Raw genomic sequence first — 15,760 nt, forward strand, 5'->3', positions numbered from 1 at the left:
CGGACAAAGTAGGGCTCCTAATCCGTTGCTTGAGTCTAAGTTGTTCTACCTAGTTAAAGCTGGCCATCTACACAGGTAGACGTTGTACTCCAGTTAAAAGGACAGAAGGATGTCTTTGTTGCACTCTTCTGGGTTGTCTTGAGGTTCCGAACAGGCTAAACCAGGATAAACAACATTTACACGTATTTACTAGATACTGTTTAGTATACCGTGACCGGCTGCTACACGCCTCGTGCTGCGCATGCTTGTATACATGGCAAGGTGGGAAAATATGTCATTAATAAAGTACAATAAAATGAGCTATTACTCAAACATTTTGCTTATGGCCACGATAACTAATGTGCAGGACATTTCGGCTACTTTCAGGCGTTGGATTGCTTTAGGTTCACCTGCATTACCAGTTACAAGAAAACACGTGCAACAGTAAAGTGACTGCTGGCCACTTCAGCACGAGCCACAGATTCTGAGTCGAACACAGAGGCGGTTTGCCTTTTTTTTATTATCCTCAGGCGTTCTAAGCTCTTGCACACGAACCGGGAAGATATAAGATGTAAAGGAGTGCATGAAAATTCACTCATGATAAAAATAAAATCGACGTTCAAAAAAAACCCTGCCGTTTGTCACAACGCGTGGGCACAAAGAAACAGAAAAATGTTCAAATGAGCTAATGCATTTATTACTGAAGATGGCGAAAAGGCAACTACTGAACAGCTTATGTTTCAGTTCGTAGACTCTATTGTATTATATTGTGTGATCTGAGCTAACCTGAAGTTAGCAGTGTCTCCTGCAGCTGTCAGGATATGACGCAACGTTCTACAGAACTCAACAACCACCACTACCACCACCAGAAAAGAAAGGCTAGTAATATTCATTTAATGCTGTGTTGCACATTATATCATTCTTCTGATATACTGAATTCTTAAACACTGTTCTTTTTGTATACTTACTTGTACATTCAATACGCCAGGTCCGAATAGCATGTGAAAATGATCCAAGCTTGTGGAATATGGTCATGAAAGTGCACGTGGAGAAACCTCACACTGCAAAGATGCGAGAAAAGCGCGCGCGCCGGACTGCAGCTATCAGAAACGAAAAGACAGTTTTGAGTTTAACCAACCTTTTCTACTCTTGGACATGACCACTAGGTGTCAGCACTTGCTCGGGTGTGATCACGCTGCTCTTGGGAGGATGTAGCAAAGTGTTCAGCGTACATATGCTTATTTCATAATTTCTTTAAAAACGCACGTTTACATCACTTGTGTCCTCGAGAACTACCGGTTCAGTGTAAATCTAATCTGTGTAACATCTTTGAAGCACAATAGCTGCAAATGTACTGTTGCAATGTGTAGCATATGGTATTACACATACTGTTCTTTTTATTAACTTAACTGATTCTCAGGTTTGTCGTTGCAGCACCATAGGAGCTGACAGGTAGTAAATGTCAAATCAGCGAGCATCGTGCAGATAATCTGGTAAGGCACTATAGAAGTGAATTATCAAGATATATGTTAAACTTGAAAATGTTTTACTGGGCTGTGAGCCTCCTGATTGTTCTCAGTCTTTCCTGAGAAGGAAAGGTTGTTGACGTGTTTTTCATGCAATCTGAGTTTTCCATAATCCATTAACAATGTACACCATAAACCATCTAAAAACCATGAACAATGCACACTGATGGTTTCATCACTGAGGATTCAGGGGTGTATATTAGTGACCCTTGATCCTAGCATGCAGTACTATGATGGGTTTATGTTTGGTTTATATCATGCAGTCCCACTTGTAAACACTCTTTCCGTTAGCATTTTCAGTCAAGTATGAGAATGAGTCACTATGGTAGGTGGCCGTTTTAAAAGATTAGAAGTTAGAAGAATAGCACCGAAAAGTGAAAACTCTACAGACTAACACATTGAGTTTGCAAAGTCTACACAAAGGACGTGGGATTACCGTGAGATTAGTCTCAAGGAATTGACAGTTAAAACTCAGATTGATAAAACCATCTTATAAAAGTATGCATGCTTCTGTCAGGTTTCACTCTCACACTTAATAATCTCCCATTAATCAATGGGAATCCTGGTAAGTCCTATAACACTGACACTGCTTTGAGTTATCATGTATACTATGTCAGTTCTACAAAAACACACAAACACCCTCACACACACACACACACACACACACACACACACACACACACACACACACACACATATACACAAAGCCTATCGGTAGCTTTTTGAGGGGTTTAAAACACTGATTCTTCAGGGTCCTCTGGGACCTCGGCTCTTGTTGTGGGGATCGACGTGGGTTGCAGGGCGGGATTAGTTTAGGGGAACAGGCTCTGTGTCCAGGTCGTCAAAGTACTGGCTGCAGTTGGGGTCTCCTCTCACCCGTGGCGAGGTGGGAATCGGTCTGCCGGAGTGGGGGTCCACACACCAGCACTCCCCACGGTACCCATTCACTGACATCTTACACTGAAACACAGTGCATAAATATTTAGCCCACCAAACGTGCAGGCGGCATCTTATATGGTGTCACCATGGATGCACCAGCAATACCAACAACATGATTACGACTAAAACGTCTGAAAACATGAGAATGTTTTTGACGTGAGAATTCAAACAACTTCATATGACTTGCAAGTTGTGATTATGTTATAAATCTTATATGAATGAAGTACTGGAATATCTAAGTAAATATTGAAATATTGTAAACATTGAGGCACGTGGCTGTATCTTAATGTAAAGGTTGTTGATTTAGCCACCTGTTTCAGGTTGTACTGGCCCTTTTTGTCACAGTTGGGTATGTGCAGAGAGTAGAGGTCCTCCAGAGGTCCACGATTGTCTCGGAAAGGCATTTTGGAGATCCTCTCCAGCACCTGGTCCAGTTCCTGCTGGCACTGACTCTGTCAGACACAAGGCACAGGTCTCAGACTCATACTCTCACACTGGCCGCCTTTCTCACATGGACATTCAGCATTTACAGGGTTTCTGCTTATTGTGAGTCAAAGGAATATTTATTTATTTATTCATTTATTTAATTTATGCCGTTTAGTTGATGCTTTTATCCAAAGCGACTTACAAGTCTGATGGAACACAAGTTGAGCAATTAATGGTTAAGGGCCTTGCTCAGGGCCTCCACAGTGGCAGCTTGGCGGTGGCGGGGCTCTGGACTAATCGAGCACCTAAACACTAGGCTGCCGCTGCCCTACACTGTGGTATGAACCGCTGATGAAACGTTTTGGCCTCTGTGCAGTCTGAGAGCAACAGGACCTGCAGGACATCAGCACTGGCCTGCTGCAGTGTCCTGCATCACTCCGCTTTGCCAAAAGACAGACAGGAGTGGCCCACCCTGAGCAAACATCACATTTTGCTTCCAGTAAAAACATTGTGAAGCAGTTTTTCCCTTCATGCTCTGGGGAACATCTATTTGATGTAATTTAGTTTGTCATATGCTATTGTATGCAGAAGGGGTATAAATCTTCGTGGAGTCATCACTAGGAATATGGGACTCAGGAGTGCAAAACACAAACAATGGTTGTTACATCTGGAGTTGAGTTCGGGAGAAAACAGCAGCCACTGAAGGAGTGACGCGGGATATGTACAACACCTCACACACACCGATGAGAAGCGGCAGGCTGTTTCCACACAGAAAACCACAGGCCCCTGGGGGAATGCCCCGGGTGCAGGGGAGGGAGAGGAGGTTAAGATCACCAAACATCATGGTGTGTGAGTGATTTGAATGTAAAATCTGATTTCTGTCTGTAAGGCATCCTTGGGTTTGAGAAAGATGCTAGATCAATATGAATAATAATAAGAATAATATCTCACCACATGAGACACAAGATGGTTGTGACAGTGAATGCAATTCATTTTGTAAACATTACAATGAAGAGCAAATGTAGTAGACCACTTTTGAGCTCTGAACGTGTGTGTGTGTGTGTGTGTGTGTGTGTGTGTGTGTGTGTGTGTGTGTGTGTGTGTGTGGGTGTGTGTGTGTGTGTGTGGGTGTGTGTGGGTGTTTGTGCGTGTGTGTTGTTTAGGGAGACGGACATATCTCTGCTTCGAAAGACCTCAGCTACTTTTCTTAACAGTCCTTCGGAACAAATCAGACATCCCAGGCCTGTAAACGGGTCCGTACCGGGTCATATTTTACAAACTATCCAGATGACATCACAGCCAAGGCCCTCAGCCAAGCCCATAAACCGAGATATTTAACCCAAACCACATGCAGAGAGGAGCCCGGTTAAAACACCACACACTCAGTGACTTTTGGGTCAAGGCAATATTTCTTAAGGTAACACTTAAACAGGAAGCTAAACATATTTGATTAGTGGCTGCCGAACCTTTTCTGTAGATATGAATAGCCCCCCACCACCACCACCGATACACGTACACGTCTTTCACTTCATTTGTCTTGCTGTAGCCCACCCCACCCATGCAATATCTCTGTGCCCCCTTAGGGGGCGCCCCCACCCCCCCACTTTCGGGAACCATAGGAAGTTTCGGGTGAAGGTTTTAGCATTTTCAGGTACTGCATTAATTCTTAGTGCTTGTTTCCAGTGTGGCTATGGGAGGCCAGTTTAGAAACTACCTGACAAAGGGGACGTAAAAAAAGAAAAGAAAAAAAAGCTGATTGTTTGAGAGGTTTGTTTAACAAAATTCACTCCAAATGAGCAAAGAAAAAATTGACAAAAAAAGTCACACAACTTGTAATCCAAAGTTTGAAATTAGTCACAACGACTCACACATGTATGTACATGTAATACAGCCCCTGTAAGAGCCATTTGTTACCATGGTACATGCACAGCGTACATGCTTGTCTCTGACCAAGGCGTGGCCTCTCAGGTTGTTGACACGTTCCACGCACGTTCCCCATGCTGCGGATAACACCAATCCGTCGTCTTCCTCACTTACCAGCTTGGCGCGGGGCACTTTGCCCTCTTCAGATTTGTACTTCATCTTGGTCTTCATCTGGTGGCGGTGATGGATGACAGCGCTCTCCTTAGGTCCCATCCACTGGCTGGCCTTGGTAGGCTTCCTGACCGGGGGCAGTTCGGTCTGGCCCGTCTCCGAGAGCTCCAGGACCTCGCCTATTCGGCGACCAAAGGGACACTCTTCATAGGAGAACACCATATAACAGCAAAACAAAAGAACATCAAATTCCCACAATAAAACGTGCCCCTACAACCCTGAGTGAACCCTGAAGCATGTTGGCTTGGGTCTGAAGTTAGCAGTGTCTCCTGCAATCTTGGCTTGGATCTCCGGTTCCTGTTACAGGGCCACCTGTCAAACTACATCACACGGGCCAGTGTAGGCCCGGCCTGCTTCTACACACCAGAACTGCGCAAACAAACAGAGCGCCCGGCTGGAGTCGTTCCCTCTCCCGCCGTGGCCTGTGGGGCCTCCGCACCCACTCGCCCCAGCATGGCAGGGGGAAGACAGCGTCGGCCCCAGCGGGCGAGGGGGTTAGCAGGCGCGGGGTTATTTCTGCATTACACAAGAGCGGAGTGCATGTTGGGGGGAAGGGGTGAACGTCTGCTCTGCGTGCCCACGGAGAGCGGCTCCGAGTGGAGGCCGTGCATACCGTTCTAGCAGGAACGCTTTCCTCCTATTCTCCTGGTGAGACGGAGGTTGCTGGAGCGCTGAGAGATTTGCCAGGCAGGGGAAGGATGTGGGGGTCACATGGGCTTTAGGGCTTTGTTTTAAAGGGAAGCAGGTAAGGAGGGAAAATGCTGTTATTGTAAAGCCTAAGGCCGGCCTCCTCGGCCCGCGTAGCACTGGATCACTTCGCTGTGTTAGTACGCTGCGCTAACCCGATCGGACGCGCGGCGATATGGACCGGTTGTGCACACTGAACGAAATGGGAGACGTCTGACTTATTTCCACTGCGTCCACGTTTTTGGCCTGCATCGCACAGCGAGAGGACGCGGCCTTGAATCATTAATGAACGTGCAGTGGCTCTTAGACGTGATTCCAGACGATGTCTCCCTGTAGAGTCCCTTCACCTCCCCCCCACACGCCGTAAAACTCAATCGCTTCACAGAGCTTCATGCATTAAAGCTGTTTCAGTTGCTAATGTTACTAAAGAACTCTGTGATCTGTATTATTGCAGTTGTATTTATTTATTTACCTCGAGGAAAAACATTGTGTTTTTTCTGATATTGTTCTCCACATTCCACATGTCTGACTTTAGGTTCCTGAGAACTTCCTCCTGACTTACATGCCTGGACGACTCCAGAAAGCAGCTGTAAGTTCATCCGAGCTTGTCTTCTGTTAGGGCATTACTGCAGCACTGTGCGTCTTTGCCTACTAATGTTATTTGGTCTTATTTTCTATGTCAAATCCATTTTACTGCATTCTTATTTACTGTATGTACAGTGACCTTGTGTATCGTGAAAGGTGCTTATAAATAAAATTTCATTATTATCATTATTATTAGGGGGAAAAGGGGGGAATTTGTATTTGACCCAAACCGGCTCTGTTTACAGAAAACATCTTACAGTGGGAATGAAGAACCTTCTGCAAGGTTCTGAGTCCCAAAATGCTGAGCATGAACAGACACATATAACGAACGCTCTGATGAATGCATGGACACACACAGCTCCCTCCTAGTCTCCTCACACACATCACCTGGTCTAGCACAACCTTCCGGACTAAGATCATATAAGAAAGAAAGAACTGGGGAGAAAACCACTTCTGTCAACACGCTTCTCCTGCAAGGTGAGCCTTGAGAAGTGTTTGGACCCGACCTCTTCAGAGAGACATCGGGCCGGGGTGTTCTCTTTGAAGACGGCATCCCAGCAGGTCCTGCAGAAGTCAAATGGAGTCAGGTGTGTGTAAGAGACAGACTGCTGGGCTTCTGTTTGGCCTCCATTACATAATCTCTTTTCCACCGCAGGCGCGACACATTCCTGCTTCTGAACCACGGGGTGGCTCACTACAGAAAAGGGTGAGCAGCAGAGGGTGGAGGCCACGGGCACCCAGCCTGTACCCCATGCCTGCCTCCATTCACAGCAGAAAAATACTTAACATGCCATCTGGGTTTAAGCATGAAATGTTCTTTGTGGGGATTTTTTTTGTTTTGATTTGTTTTGGGATTTTTTTTTTTTTTTTTTGGCTTCCCGGATATGCAGTTGTGTAATCTGTTCTTGGAATTATTTTGCTAACCGACTTTGATTACCTTTTTAGCCGAATATGCACTGTGCCATGAGTAGACGTCAGATCATGTTGGTCTAATTATGACAATGAATGATCCAGATTCTCATGTACAGATGAGTAAAGTGATGTCCACTTCTAGATACATTTTACAGATGAGTAAAGTGATATCTAGTTTTAGATACTATTCTTTTGATAGTGTCCAGTAATCTGATACTGTCCAGTAATTTGATAGTATCCAGTAATCACTGATAGTGTCCAGTAATGTGATAGTGTCCGGTAATCTCTGAAAGTGTCTGGTAATATCTAATAGTGTCTGGTAATCTCTGATAGTGTCCGGTAATCTCTGATAGTGTCCGGTAATATCTGAAAGTGTCTGGTAATATGCATCCTGCATTAGTTTTTAATGTGAATGCTTCCATAAACTTCATTCAGACAAGCCCGGTCATGTATATTTGCTTGTTTGTTTATCCATCGGATGTTCTCCGTTGTCAGTTAGATAAATATGTGTTTTGAGTGATACTTGTGTTTTGAGTGACTCTTTTAATAGTTCAGAATAACTTTTTCTATGGAGAAGTCCACGATGTGAGTGCCTTGGCTCCCGAAGGATCAGTCGAGCGGAAACATAACCTGCTTGTGCAGCTCCAGAACCACAGGTGATCAGTCTGATCATGACGATGACTCCTTGAGTAGCTCCAGAACCACAGGTGATTGGTCCGATCATGACGATGACTCCTTGAGTAGCTCCAGAACCACAGGTGATCGGTCCGATCATGACGATGACTCCTTGAGTAGCTCCAGAACCACAGGTGATCGGTCCGATCATGACGATGACTCCTTGAGTAGCTCCAGAACCACAGGTGATCGGTCCGATCATGACGATGACTCCTTGAGTAGCTCCAGAACCACAGGTGATCGGTCCGATCATGACGATGACTCCTTGAGTAGCTCCAGAACCACAGGTGATCGGTCTTTTCGTGCTGCTGATTTTTCCATGAGCCCCATGATGAATCGGCGTAGTGTTGTGTGAGGTAGTGCTCGGGGCATTGCTGCACCCACAGTCTTAATCGCAAGCAGCTTGTCTCGCTGCATTCTGCTCAGCCTGCGCACAAATCCCTGGCACCACCCGCCAGACCTTAACAGAGCAGCCCGTGAACAAAACTTTCCCCTCTTCTTTTGTTTTTTCCCCTCCCTGTGTGTCTCTGATCCTGTTGGCCACAGGAACGCTGGCGATGGATCTATTCCACTGACTTTGCGCTGACTGACTGTATAGTCGAGGATAATGTCGGAGCTTCGTTCGGAAGGAGTTAGACGTTAAGGCGCTGGGCTTGGCAACAGAGCACACGCTTGCACACGGGGAGACTCCTGGGCCTGCTCTTACATGAAGGGAATGACAGTGGGAATTAAGGGATTCAGCAAGAGTACTACAGGCAATCTGGGACACGCCTGACATGACATCACGGCACAGCAGTAACGCACCATATACGAGCTCAGCGATAATTATATAGCAATAAACAAATCATCGTATGTGAAATGATCGTGTGTCTATTTGTGCCAGGACTTAAGAAGAGAGCTTGTTCTTCCAGTGTAACTCTTGCTCATGCGATTCTCTCTCTCTCTCTCTCTCTCTCTCTCTCTCTCTCTCTCTCTCTTTCTCTCTATTTTTTCTCTCTTACACTCCCTGGGATTCACCACATATGTGGTGCACACGTGCATGTTTTGAAATATCAAAAACACAGGTGTTTGAATTAGCTTTTAACATGCTGACCGGGCAGCTCAACCTTGCTGGTAGAGAACTGGACGTTTTTGTGGGTCACTAAGTAATAGAAATGAATCAGGACTGCAGTGTTAAGGAGGCAGGATACAGAATCGTGATTACTGAGCTGAGCAGCCACAGCTTTTCTCTACTAAACGAGCGTGTCATTATGATCCTGCACCGAGCGATCACATCAAAAAAACGAAACAAATAAAAACAAACGACAAATTCCATTTCAATTCCTAACACCACAGCCTGCTAACCAACCAAATTGCACTAGAAATCCCCCACACACTCTAAGCCCAACACACACTCTTACCCCCACAAACACTCTAAACCCCACACAATCCAAACCCCACACACTCTAAACCCATCACACTCTAAGCACCACACATGCTTACACCCTACCCCCACACACTCTAACCCCGCACACACTCTAAACCCCACACACACTCTAAACCCCACACAATCCAAACCCCACACACTCTAAACCCCTCACACTCTAAGCACCACACATGCTTACACCCTACCCCCACACACTCTAACCCTGCACACTCTACCCCCACACTCTAAGCCCCACACACTCCAACCACCGCACACACTCTATGCGCAACACATACTCTAACCCCCCACACACTCTAACCCTCCAATCCCTCAAAGCCCCACATATGCTAGCCCCACACACTATATCCCCACAGTCTACCCCCCCACACACTCTAACCCCCCAACACACTCTACAGCCCCCCCAGTCTGTCATCTTCCCCCATGCTCACCCCCACTCTGCCCAGTAACATTTCTGACATTGTTTGTGTTATCTCCAAGCTGCTGCAGGAAGCTTGGGAGTTGATTCTGGAGCTGTCACGCTAAGATTCTGGAGCCGACACGCTACGATTCTGGAGCTGTCACGCTAAGATTCTTGGCATCCAGGTTTCTAAGCTGCCCAGGGGAACGGCAGCCTCGGCGGCTCTTGCAGAGAGCAGGGGGATTATTTCGGTGTGTTTTTCAGGCAGCGTTTCCCTCAGCCCTTTAGGCGCGGCTCACGAGCGCTGTTTACTCCGGAGCCTCTTAGCCGGGGCTGAGGCGCCCACGGCTTTTCGCTCCTTTGTGGCAGCAGAGAACACAGCGACCCTTACAGCTTCCCTCCGGGTGGAGACCACGCCCGCGCTGAGAGGCGGAGGTGCAGGTGGTGCTGCCACTCTGATCTCCACACCCAACGCTTTCCTTCATTTGCTCCTTTCGGTCTGAACCAGGCATTTGTGAGAAGCATCTTTTTCTTCTTCAATTAAAAAGATACACACATATCTGTGTTACATTAGAAACTAATCCAGAAAAATTCAGGCCTTATGTCTTAGGTGAAAACTCAGTAACTGAGGTGGATTGTCTCTGTTGTTATAAACTGTAATAAACAAAAAGAATCAGACAGAACATTTAAAAACTGGCAGCAAACTCGGTTATGCTGACCTTCTCGCTCACACTACACACGACACAGCTTCACGCTTGTGTCCAAAAACATCTGTTTGCTTTTGTCAGACAAACATGACATCTAAGGAGAATAAACAGTTTACCCAACTTTCCCAGTACATCATTTACACACTGTAGGTGCTGTGAAATGTAAAATAGAATTTGATTAGGCAAACATTCAGATCTGTACGAAACAGGCTGTGCTCAGACCTAAATCAGAGCTGTTCAAAGCATAAGCTGAACATATATCAGATCTGGTCAAAACATAGGCTGGACTCAGACATATATCAGATCTGGTCAAAACATAGGCTGGCCTCAGACATATATCAGATCTGTTCAAAACATAGGCTGGACTCAGACCTGGCTGGACTCACGTAAGCCCTTAAGGCACCAGAACAGCCTTAAACCTGCCTGGTCTGCCTTTCACAGCAAGTGCAAATGTTGTTCTGTTTCTTTCTAGGTCTGTCTTTCTGCCCCTCTTTATCTCTGCCTCTCCTTTTCACGCTTTCTTTCTGTCTGTCTGTCTGTCTGTTCCAATTTTTCTCTTTCTCTCTGACGAACTTTGACCTCACTAACACGTCCAGGCCCATCCTTTGACACACGCTGTGAAAAATTTATGGCAAGATGGGGTCAAAGGTTAAAGACAGGGTTAAAGGGCAGGGTCCACCTCGCTAATCACGGGTGAATTCCAATAAGGCTCACTCTTTTCCTCTAGAAATAGACAAGGTCTATCAGAAGGCTCGACGGCGTGGCAGAGACTCCACAAGCAAAGAATGTCCAAAGACAGCGAGCTAGTCTGAATAAACGCGCGCCCGTGTGACACGCGTACGCGGAATTACTTTGCATTAAAATGCCTAAAACATTTAACAAAATAAAAATTGGCTTGGTCGTTATTTTTATAGGGACCATGGTAGGGCATTGGGTATTGAACGCTCAATAAAGACAAATTATCAGTAAAAGTGGAAGAGTTACGTAATGAGATTATATCAGTAACTCTTTTTAAATCGGCGTTTAAGTTTTTCTAACAAGAACAAATGGGTACAAGAGCAAGAACGCTTATTTTACTTTGTGACATTTTGATATTTCGCAATACGTTTCGCTTGTCACCGCCACTACACTTAATGTCCACCAGAACGTGAACAAGGAGAAAGTATAAATTGGGTTATATTACAAAAGACTGATTATGGTAGATTATGGCAAAGCTACATGTAATAGGCGATGTTTTCAGCACGCAACAAAAATAACTGTTTACCTAGTAGAGATGCCCGCAAAATCTGTAACGGCTAATTCGCGCATATCAGCGTTTGGTCGCTACGCTCTGAATGCAGAGACTCGAGCGCTTACCGCTGACTTCCACGCTTCCCGCGAGCTCCGCGTCCACTTTGCGTCCGCACCGCCCGAGGCCCTGAACCAGCTGCTCCAGCGGAAGGTCCGAGTCCGGCTTAGGGTAGCATCGCAGACCGCTGGAGCACCGCGGAGTGTACACGCCGCAAAGCTCGCCTTCTTTCCGGGCGCACACCGGACAGCAGCCGCAGCCCGGCTCTCGCACTATCTCCGCGCAGCTCTCCGTGAGCGCCGCGCAAGCATCCTGGCGCTCCGCGGTGCAGCTGGGGCAGCGGAACACCATTTCTGCGCGACTGGCTCCTGGAAAAGCTAGCAATGCCACAAGCAACCCGCAACTCGCGTACAGGATCATTCTAGCCATAGGTAGAAGCGTCAGGGTGCTGCAACTTCAGGTAAAGAGAAACTGCACATGCGAACAGGTGAAGTGGAGCGAGGCTTCTGCAGGATCCTATCAGCGCGCGTATGCTGCTGACATCACAGGGCATGACAGGCGCACGCCGCAAAAACTAAGGACTGCAGTGCCGGCCGTTCATATTCCATCTTTATCTAGCTTACATTTACACTTATACAATGTATTAATTAATGTATAGTATAAAGATAAATGTATTAAAAGAAATATTTATCATTCAGAGTCTGAGATGTGTTATTCTTTGTTAGCATTATTTTAAAATTAGCAACAACAGAGTCGTTTGTAATCTGAATCAGGTCGAAAAAATTATTTTTAAACTGTCTGGCTTTTATTTTATGAGTAAATCTCTGGGTTATTAGGCTAATAAATTGAATCGCACTCTGGAAAACGGGTCTCGCGCACCAGTTTTTCTGTTCGCGAAACTCCTCTTCAAATCCTTACGCATTTCCCACATCGAGAAGAATGCGACATGGCAAGAACAAACAAACAAACAAACAAAAAACAAACAAACCCGGGACTTCCAAAGGGGAATTCAGTGTTGTTATGGACATGGCTAGCCCTCTGCACAGACCCTAGGCATTGTCGTATAGTTCAACCGGTAAGACTACAGCCAAATGTCTCTCAGCAGCCTATTGATTTCAGGGGCCAGAAGCCGAAGTATCATGCTTACCAACCAAACAAGCTCTCATTAACCCGTCTGGGGTAGAGGCCCAGCTCTGTTGTCCCGGAGAGTAATCGTTGTTTATTTAAGGGTGCAGAAATTGCCCCACCCCCCCCCCCCCCCCGCCCCCGCACGTAAGACCGTTGCGTGCGGCGGTTGTCCAGGAGACATAAACGAGGATTGTTTCTGCTGTGTGGGTACCGTCTGATTTCAGGGCTGTCTTTCGCTTCGGAGAGTGTTATGGAGGAAGGGCACTTCTGCAATGCCAGCCTGTCTGGGGTGGGGGCATCGTGATGGAGCTGGGGTGTTTATGCATGACCTCATATGTCACTTTGAAAAAAGGAAGCACTGAAGACCGGATCCACCGTCCTGTAACTGGTGCTGGTATTCTCTGGCGGGTGTGTCTTAGATAATGTCGTTAATACCCAGAGTATGTCCACTAAGAGCAAATTATATCAAAGGCATTTCTGTGTAAACAAGGCAGACGAGATAAATGGTACCTGAAGGTTGATGCCCTGTGGAGCCAGCCTGCCGTATGGCTGCGGAGTTAATTAACCTCTTTACGGGGTCAGTTCCTCTTTAGACTTGGCAAAAAATGTACAGTTATCTAGTGATTCATTCTGTTCCAGTAAAGCTGGGTTTGTTACCTAGTGACAGTTGTGCTGCACAATATTAAATAATTTGATTCCAATAAAACTTGTCCGTGCTTAGACAGTGCTGAATAGGGCTTTGCATGCAAATTCCCTCTTAAAGCTGAACTCTCATCTTTACAAGCTGAATTTTCAGTCTGAGTCATACATACCATCCCTCTCTGTCCACAATGAAACATTTGACTTGAATTATTTGCTAATGCTTAATTTATTGAGTATATTTTATTTGAGAAGGTCAAGAGAAAATGACTCATAGGAACTCTGAAATGGCTCAGAAAAAGTTCTCAATTTGATGTTCTAGTTGTAGTTTGTTCTTCTAATTGAGATTGGAAGACTCATGGAGGCTAGCTGAGAGCCTTCCTCCGTATATAAAATCTCCCAACATCCCTAGGCATTTTTCCACATCCCTAAATTCTTATTGGTGGACTTTCCCTTTCGCATCACTTCATAGAGTATCTGCTCGGTTTGGGTCAGACCACTGAAACATTTTGTTCCTGAGAGGATTATTTATGTATTCCCATGTTTTCCATGTACTTCCATGATATTCAGTGGAAACCTGCCACACATAACAGATCCACCACCATTCTTCACAGTGTCCAGTAAGTTCTTATCTGCATGGTCTGATTTTTATATCAAAGCCATGCCACTTATTATTTTGCCTGAACGCTCTATTCCTGCCATATTCCTGCCACATGGAAGTTTAAGGGTCACAGTGGGATCAATGAGAACAGTGGGATCCGTGGGATCAATGGGATAAGTGGGAACAGTGGGATCAGTGGGAGTGGTGGGATCAGTGGGAACGCCTTGATCTTCCTCGCAATCTTTTTGTTTTCTCCTCCGGGAAGCTGTTTGAAACCTGTAAGTACAGAGAGATTTATTGTCTTAAAAGTGAAATTATTGTCAGAGTTATTGAAGATGGGACTTTTAAGTTATTGTCTTAAAAGTGAAGATGGGACATTTCAGGTGTCAAATTAGTTAGTGCCTGATTAATTTAGGTCATCACCTTTTTGTCTTCTTTCTCATTTCTTTAATTTTCTTCATACTGATGCATTCTGAATGTCACCCACTGTTTATATCTATCAAAGAGGAAGTCATGGAAGACATACTGAATTCTGAATACTTAAAGAATATATGCATGAATAATTAAAGAAGAGTGCTTTAATGATATGAATGTATACATGAATGATTAAAGAAGAGTGCTTTAATGATATGCATGTATACATGACCGATTAAAGAAGAGTGCTTTAATGATATGCATGTGTACATGAATGATTAAAGAAGAGTGCTTTAATGATATGCATGTATACATGACCGATTAAAGAAGAGTGCTTTAATGATATGCATGTATACATGAATGATTAAAGAAGAGTGCTTTAATGACATGCATGTATGTGACTTATATGTCAAATCTATGTCAATTGGGTTTTGTTTATGTGAATATCTAAGGTAGGGGTTTGGAAAATATATGTTAATGTTTAAGAAGGATTTATTTTACCGAGCTATATTGTTTTCCTCATATCTTCATTGGAATATTAAACTTATAACAATGTTTGGAAACTACCATTGTAGTAAAACTATACGTTGGGCTCTCTCCCCTACAAGACTGGCCTGAAAGATATTATTCATTTATTCAAAATTTCCTGATTTTGTTAGTTTTTTGTTTTTTGTTTTTTACAATGCTAGTTTTTTTCTTCTGGTTTTGCTCGCAGAATTATCAACATTTTTATTAACTTTCTTTGTGCAAATGAACTCCTTGGTCTTTTTCAAGGTTGTATACAATGAGTAACTGAATGTCAGAGGCAGTATAATGCAGCCACATACAAAGACACAACCTGACAACGTGAAATGACGTAGCCGTGCATGTTTAATTCACGTCACACCTGTATCACATTATTTATGTCAGTAGTTTAAACAGGCAAAAATGTCCATTTCATAAGCATGAACAGGTATTGCTGAGAGAGACAGGCGCCACCTGTTGGCCATTGTGCAAAATAATTTTGGGATGGTTCGTTAGTTGGCCTTGTTATTGAAACTAATCACAGACAGACTTGGGTGTAACATAAACACATAGCCCTAACACACACACACACACACACACACACACACACACACACACACACACACACTACAGTGTGGCAGGATACTGTGGTAGTTGCCATGACCACAGTGTTAATTACTCTGTCCTGCTCCACTCATGACTCAGTTCAGGTAATTCTGGCTGGTTATCCGTTCCCATTATTGCCTATGCGTTTATTCCTCTGACTCCCAGCCTGGCGTGCATTGTAACCTGCTTGCCTGCTTCTTGGTCTAAGGAGGTAAGCGAGTTGCCAT

The 15,760-nt window shown here is 44.9% G+C and overlaps 1 protein-coding gene across 2 annotated transcripts; it reads right to left on the minus strand.

Annotated features, from left to right (window-relative positions):
* Nucleotides 1-1,353: 1,353 nt before the first annotated feature.
* On the minus strand, nt 1,354-12,171 carry igfbp2a (insulin-like growth factor binding protein 2a). Of its 2 annotated transcripts, none has more exons than XM_027020145.2 (4): nt 11,710-12,171; nt 4,908-5,107; nt 2,756-2,896; nt 1,354-2,465 (listed from the first exon to the last, which is right to left on the minus strand). In XM_027020145.2, exons 1-4 carry the CDS (start codon nt 12,068-12,070, stop codon nt 2,313-2,315), a joined length of 855 nt encoding a protein of 284 aa, XP_026875946.2. In that variant the 5' UTR covers nt 12,071-12,171; the 3' UTR covers nt 1,354-2,312. The 2 variants fall into 2 exon arrangements, with proteins under 2 accessions (XP_026875946.2, XP_026875947.2); XM_027020146.2 differs by having other exon boundaries at nt 4,908-5,083; nt 11,710-12,170.
* Nucleotides 12,172-15,760: the final 3,589 nt, after the last annotated feature.

Source organism: Electrophorus electricus, chromosome 1 (assembly GCF_013358815.1).
Source record: "Electrophorus electricus isolate fEleEle1 chromosome 1, fEleEle1.pri, whole genome shotgun sequence".
Taxonomy (NCBI): Eukaryota; Metazoa; Chordata; class Actinopteri; order Gymnotiformes; family Gymnotidae; genus Electrophorus; species Electrophorus electricus.

Coding starts and splice junctions, on each gene's coding strand:
- igfbp2a (XM_027020145.2), bottom strand. CDS start 12,070: ATGGCTAGAATGATCCTGTACGCGAGTTGCGGGTTGCTTGTGGCATTG. Junction 5,108..11,709: donor GGGAAGCGTGGAAGTCAGCG/GTAAGCGCTCGA, acceptor TCTCCTATGAAG/AGTGTCCCTTTGGTCGCCGA. Junction 2,897..4,907: donor AAGTGCCCCGCGCCAAGCTG/GTAAGTGAGGAA, acceptor TGTGTCTGACAG/AGTCAGTGCCAGCAGGAACT.